The sequence below is a fragment of the Vespa velutina genome, chromosome 7 (assembly GCF_912470025.1).
Source record: "Vespa velutina chromosome 7, iVesVel2.1, whole genome shotgun sequence".
NCBI lineage: Eukaryota > Metazoa > Arthropoda > Insecta > Hymenoptera > Vespidae > Vespa > Vespa velutina.
This window is the reverse complement of record NC_062194.1, coordinates 5,012,528-5,020,027: the sequence shown is the minus strand read 5'-3', so window position 1 is coordinate 5,020,027 and position 7,500 is coordinate 5,012,528. Positions and strand designations below refer to the sequence as shown.

The 7,500-nt window shown below is 43.2% G+C and overlaps 1 protein-coding gene across 1 annotated transcript in view; it reads left to right on the top strand.

Annotated features, from left to right (window-relative positions):
* LOC124950611 (ras-interacting protein RIP3) overlaps nucleotides 1–7,500 on the top strand; it is a 27,734-nt gene that overhangs the window by 18,351 nt on the left and 1,883 nt on the right. The window contains exon 5 of the mRNA XM_047497570.1: nucleotides 5,535–7,500. This exon is cut by the window's right edge and continues 1,883 nt beyond it. Coding sequence (XP_047353526.1) covers nucleotides 5,535–7,500 — 1,966 coding nt within the window. The remainder of the gene's footprint in view (nucleotides 1–5,534) is intronic.

Below are 7,500 nucleotides of genomic sequence, written 5' to 3'. Positions count from 1 at the left end.
AATAATAGAATAAAAATTGTCTAGAGCTTAGAGAAAGAGAGAGGGAAGAAAAGGGAGAGAGAGAGAAACAGAGAGAGAGAGAGAGAGAGACAGACGGACAGAGACAGAGAGAGAAAAAGAAAGAGAGAGAAAGAGACAGAGAGAGAGAGAGAGAGAGAGAGAGAGAGAGAGAGAGAGCTCTGTTGTGTTCTAACGTCTAACAACAAGTTCGAGTACGTGAAATCGTTCTCGTGCTTCCACCTGTGTAGAACACCGACCCATTTCCGATCCATCGGATCGTATATTCGCAGAAAGTAACGTGGTTGGATAGGATGATGTCGTCGACCCAGAACGTATATATATATATATATATACACTCTTCGTATCTATACGTCTTCGGCCAATGTGCTTCTTTGACATTTATAAGCCGACACAGAGGGGGCATTAGGTATTCGGAATTCAACATAGATAGCAACCACGAGAGAGGTAATAGAGTCAACGCGTAGAAAAGATGTGGACGACGAGGAGACTTGGAAGAAGACGATGGGAGGCTGTTAGACTTCGCGGTGAAATTTCTCCGGATTGACTTCCTTAGGGGAAACGAGTGGGGGAGAGCAGTAAGTCGACGTGTTGGCTCGAGCTCGTTGACTTATTGCAACGCGGTTCGTTGCTCCTCGACACGTCGATTCATTATCGATTCGTGCCAGTGCCACGATCCTGCTCCTTTTCTCGCATACTTCTTACTTACTTACTTACTTACCACACCAGACATACTCGAATTCTTTGATACAACTTGCAAGAATTCACCTTAGTTTTAACGTCTCGGAATATAATAGCCATTACCTTTTACTTGTACGTAATAATCAGGTGGAGAAGATAGAAAACTGAGTAGGAGGGAAAGGGGAGGAGGGTTATGAAAAAAGTGGGGAGAAAAAAAATAAGGAAAAAAAATTCAGAAGGAGGTGGAGGAGGTGGAGGAGGAGTAGGAACGTCTGAAGGGGAAAAAAGAGAGGTGGACGGAGAAAAGAGTGAGAGCTATAAAGAGAGGAGCGAGTAAAGTTCTTTTTTGCACTCAACGAAGTACGAATACCGTGCACTCGAGAAAGAGGAGTGCGACCGAGAGAGTGAGTGAGTAAGAGACAAAGAGAAATAGAGATAGAGATAGAGATAAATAGATAGATAGATAAGAGAGAGAGAGAGAGAGAGAGAGAGAGAAAGAAAGATGGATGGACATGGCAGAGATGCAAGAGAGGAAGGGTGGGAGGGAGAAAGGGAGAGACAGAGAGAGAGAGAGAGAGAGAGAGAGAGAGAGAGAGATAAATAGCAACGATGGGGGGAGAGAAAGGGAATGCGTGACAGAGTAGGAACGAGAGAGGAAAGAGGAAGAGAAGAAATAGGGGAGAGATAAGGAGAGAGAGAGATGGAAAGGGAGGGAGGGAGAGAAAAAGAGATGGAAGAACAACAGTAATGGAGGGGCATTTCCAGTGGTGCCGTCGTGCTCCAAGAGTAGGTCAGTATACCACATTAACCGGTATTCCAATGTGGTAGGGGGGCTTCCGACTCGTCAGTTCCGCAAGCGTGTCTATACATACCGCGAACCTCGTCCATGGCCGTCCACGGTCGCCTACGTCTCTCCCCCTGATCGAAGAGAGAAAGAGAGAGAGAGAGAGAGAGAGAGGGAGAGAGAAAGAAAGAAAGAGCCAGAAATATCGGCATGAAATCTCGTGGGAGGATGTTTGAATATATCTATATGTATTATACGTATATACATAATATAGAATATCGATATACGAGAAGTACATAGGTGTATATTCTCGATTTGTCTCCATGATGTTTTATAGATCCATTTCAGAATGTTATCTAAAAGTGACTATCGATCAAATTCATTTCTTTCTTCCTTTCTTCTATACTTTTTTCTTTTCTCGGCTCGACACGCCGAGTAAAGGAAGTACTATGATTCTTTTCTTATTTTCTTGCTCCTTAAAAGAACGTCAAAAGTTATATGTATGTTGAATGTGAAATGACGTCTACGAAATATCTTGCGAAATGTTGAATCGAATAAAACAGATGATTTGAATTTGTCGTTGTATATTAGAAATATCCGTGAATTGTTCACTCTCTATCGTATAAAAAAATATTCTAGATTGTAATCAATTTGAAGATAAATATAGTATATTTAAATATTCCTGCGATTCTTACGATATGATTATTTTGCTGGGAATGATTTTTTATGTTTACACAAACAACAAGGAATGTTTGAAATGATCGAATTGAACGAAACATCTTTTAGATAAATATATGATTAATCGTAGATTAATCGTAGATTAATCGTATTTCTTAATCGATGGAATTTATTTGTTTAGAATACATTTACTTTCAATTATTATATTTCATTTTAAAATATAATATATATATATATATTTCATTTTAAAATTGACTTTCATTGATTAGTTCAACGATGAAATTATCGATTAAACGATATGTATCTATATGTTTCTAAGATTTATAGAATATATGATGGTATACGTCGTATTAGCAATTTCAAGAAAGAGACTTTTACCTCCACCTTGCCCTCATCTTCTTTAACCTTTACCTTAATGGCTGACGCACTTTCTCCACGGGTAGAGCGGTACCAGGTCTCTCCTTTGAATCGCGTACATCATACGCGTTAGCCGTTCTGCATTTTGATGGCGCCGATTGGAATGAATACCGGAGCAGTTGTTCCTTGTGAAACAGGAACTCGCTCGTTATTATTGTATCGTTGTATCGAATGTACTTTATATGCGTTATCTATTAGTTAATGAATTGTTAACGAAAATCGATCGACAACAATGCATCTCTCGTAAAATGAATTCCTTCATTGGTTAATAAAAAAATTTGATCGATCATTAAAACAGTAATTTATTTTTACGATAAGACAGGTACCATGCCCACATGGGTACGTTTCCTAGTTTTGCGAGAACTAATGAAGTCTCCTAAATACTCGAGTTGAAAGGTACCTTTTGAAATATACCGCTACAATAGATAAGAGATAATACCCTCATTTACGGCGGCTATCTGAAAATGAATTAACGCGAAAGTCAACGGGTACGGCTGATAGATACAGTTTAACTGTAATTTTACTGCATTCCACGATCCATGGAATTTCATATATTTGTCTTGTATCCTTGAAATATTTTATCGATCGATCGTTCAATTCTTTCCAAAGTTTTTTTCTTCGAATAAACTAGGGGCTATCAGAATAATGACAAAACGTCAACAACGATATTTCCGACTTCTTTTTACTTATGTAGGTCATCGTGGGGAACCGCGATCCGCACGCGCCATTTTTCGTAACGAAAAGGAAAGCCATGCTCGTACGCGGCTAGCAAAATCCAACTGGTTTTGCGTGGATCTCCTTTTCGTCGGCGGACTCCGTAACGGTTTTTCGACCTACTTTTATTTCCCACTATGAATGCGATATAGTCTAACTGAGCATCAAGAGAACAAGTGTTTCAATCTATCACATAATAAATACATAGTAGATTTGTCTCTAATATGACAGTACATGATGGAAATTGAATTATCGGTTTAGTCAATTTTCCATCGATAACGACTATATCATTGTCTTGTAAGATCCATTGTGATAACGATCGATGTAGGTCACTCGAGGAGACACGTTTCATTTTTCGCGATGAAAAGGAAAGGCATCCATAGAGCAAAATCTAGTCGATTTGCGTAGGCTTTAACCAAGCATCGAGTTGTAACGGTGTTCCGACCCACTTTTGTTCCTCGCTATATACGCTGTATGTCCTACCGGTATAGTTTCGGCTCGTATAGGATCAGCCAAGTAAGATGATCATTCGATAGAACGATCTTGCAACAGCCCGGAGAAAAACTTCCTAAGAGTTCGTATTCAATGTTCGTCTAATTAACAACTGATGTATCGTATATATATTTATATCCGTTATTTCTAATATGTTTCAAGAAAGATAGATTCATCTCATTGAATAACTATATTTAGAAATATTTAGATTTATTCCAGAAACGAAACTAGTGTTAAATCAAAAACCGATCGATTTCATATTTTTATGAACCAGACGCGAATCCGGTTATAAGATCGAGAATTGTTGAAATATTCGCGGGATATGGTTGTAAAATTCGAGCAGAAACTGTAAAACCCCGATGATGGGTCCGAGCAAATCGATACGGCTGAATTCGTTGCAGGCACGGATACTCGTTGATCTCATTGATAAGTGGCTCATCGAGACATTGTCGTAGGCCCGAAAAAGTGGGCCCACATTGGATCGGCACCTTTTCTCCTCCTTCTCTTGGTTGTTCTATAAGCACGCGAATTTGTTCCGTTTGCCCCACTCTGTGAGAACTCGCCTTCCTTCAACGACATCCACGCCATTGGATAACGGTACGCGGTGAACACGTCACGGCTCGACGAGAGCTCCTTCCCTCTCTCTACTCCAAACTCCCCTCATTTCCCTCCTCGTTCAACATCATGCACCTCCAACATGAGTCTACGACCGCCTCTACCATCACCTGACAAGGACGGACTCTAAACGACGACAAGGACGGACTCTTCTCCTCCTGCCGCTTATACTTGTCCGAGAGTAACGCCGAGAGTAACGTTGGGAGAGTAGAGAGCGGGAATGGACTCGAAACATTTGTATGATTCTCATGACGTGCCGGTACGGCCACGCGGATATGTCGATCGAGAGAGACCACCGAAACGGCTGAGAAAGAACTAAAAAAAAAAAAAAAAAAAAAAAAAAAAAAAAAAAAAAAAAAAAAAAAGAAAAAAAAAAAGAAAAAAAAGAGAGGAAAGGAGATCTTTTTGCGTTTTATTCATGACAGGAAGAGAAGAATTTGAGTATTCGATCGGCAATTCGCGACTTGATTTAAAATCCGTTCACCTGTTGCCACGGACTTTTTTTTTTTTAAAGAAGATTGCCTGTAAATGTCGATTAAGGAACATCTCAGCCGGATGTGCGTGTGACGCGTATCGAAATTTTATAGAATTACGTTCTTCAAAGGTTGCAAGTGTCGTTCTTAGACGACCCCCGTTGACGACGATTAATAATAAAGCTTCCGTGTTGCTCGCCGTGCAAAAATGTATTTTTAAAGGTGGCAATTTGGTCGGCCGAGTGTACTCGGCCGTAGCTGGCTAGCGTGCCACTAACCTAGTTAGCGGGAGCAAGTCTTTCTTCTCGAGAGAAGTGGTATCTGCCTACCCAACCTAACGATACGTGTGTACGCGTACAAGCGTGTACGTGTAAGCATCAACCTACCACAGAATTACCTATCTACCTACCAACCTACCTACCTACTGTACAACCATCGGCATCGGTACCGAGCACGAGAGCGTGCTACATGCTTCGTTCGCTGGCTCGAATCTTTTTCGCTTTTCTTCTCTTTGATCGTTAACTCGCACGAATTCGCGAAGTCTCCCTAAAGCTAATAGAATCGCAATAACCGATCAAGGATCACATTGAATCGTAACCGATGTTCCTTTCGTCGAAGAAGGTACGGAGAGAGTACAAAGTGGGTTCTTTTTCGTGTTTCAGGTTCCCGCGGTGCCGTTGGCGGTTGCAGCACCCCCGGCAGTAGAGTGGATCCCTGGTGGAATCCTGGTCCCCTCTTCCCCTCGACACCTGGTCCGCCGAGGATCGACGAGGGGCCACCAGATAACATCACTGGCAGCTTTCAATTCTGCGTACCATCAGCGAGTAGGAATAGTTCGAACGTACACCATCAGCAGATTTTGCAACAACAGGAACAACAACAACAACAACAACAACAACAACAACAACAACAACAACAACAACAACAACAACAACAACAACAACAACAACAACAACGACAACAACAACAACAACAACAACAACAACAACAACAACAACAACAGCAACAGCAACAACAACAACAACAACAACAACAACAACAACAGCAGCAGCAGCAGCAGCAGCAGCAGCAGCAGCAGCAGCAGCACCACCACCACCACCACCACCATCACCACCACCATCACCAACATCAAGTTAACAGAAGCTCCTGTTCGAGTTACGGTATCGCCTCGGCATCGGCCTCGGTGTGTTCCACCTCGGGCCTCGGTCACACGCAGGACACGCGAGGACCTGATGCCGTAGGCTCCAGCTCGAGCATCACGTACGGAATTAACTCCTCTTCACCGGAAACCTCGTCCACGTCGAGAAGTAACAACAACGGTAACTTGGTACTCTCGGCGCTTCTCGCACCGACATCGGTGATAGAGAGCGCCGAACGTTTGTCAAGCGGCGAGACTTCGTCATCGGGAAGTCACGGGAACGTAATCGGATCCATCAACACAACGACGAGCGTCACAACGGCCGATTCATTGAACGGCGTTTTCTCGCCGCTTAACGCGAGGATCAAAACGGAGGAACCCTCGCGAGTTCGTTCAGAGGAAGCGAGTAACGCTTCCTTATCATCTGCCTCGGATTCGCTTTCCACTTATTCAACATCAACTTTTAACACGTCCTTGCTTAGCACCTTACTTTCAACCTCGCGTATATCCTCGTCACCTTGCAGAGGTGACAATAGTGAAGAAGAACTCTTGTCGAGAAGTTGTATCAAACTAGAGGAGGAACAACAATCGCAGGAACGAGATCAAGAATTAGTTCGCAACATCAAAGTCGACTATACGTTAGCACGATCCTCGCAGGAAACTTTGGAAGTTGATGAGAACGAAGATCTGACTACCACGTCACCTTACGATATCGTTAATACCGGTGGACGGAAGCCAACAAGAATCTCAAGTGGATCTAGCGTTATATCTCCCTCCGCAGATATTGTCATCGAGATGAAGTACGAAACGCAATCAGGGCCTCCAACGGCACCACCTCATCTATCGTCGACCGGCGTTGAGCCTCCTCACAGTAGCCAAGGAAGCGGAATTATTGTCGGTGGCTCACCAGCCGAAGTGGTCGGTGTAGACAATCTCCTTTTATCGTCGTGGGGTGCTGCAGGACCGGACTTTCTTGAGCCACCGGATGTTAAACAAACTGCAGCTGGTTTACACGACACGTGGGATACACTACTTTTAGGAACGTCAGTCGGTGTTACATCCGCGCAATCCTTAGCTGAACTCAAACCTTTACCACCATTTACTGGCTACACTGGACACCTTAGCATTAACGGAATACCTGGCCATCATTATCACACGATCGCCTCGTCGGCGCAAAGGCCGTCCCTACCTTCCTCCTCGCCGACACCTTCCTCCAATCAGGAGTATTACGAGTCATCCGTTGTTTCCTCGAGTACACCATGTCCTCAAGCGAGTCAAAAGCAACAACAGCAGCACCAACAATCGCAACAACAACAACAACAACCACAGCATCATCAACAACATCAACATCAACATCAGCATCAACATCATCAACATCAACAGCAACAACAGCAACAACAACAGCAACAGCAACAGCAGCAGCAGCAACAGCAGCAGCAACAGCAGCAACAGCAGCAATTACCCCAGTCAACGCAACAGGTCGAATACGA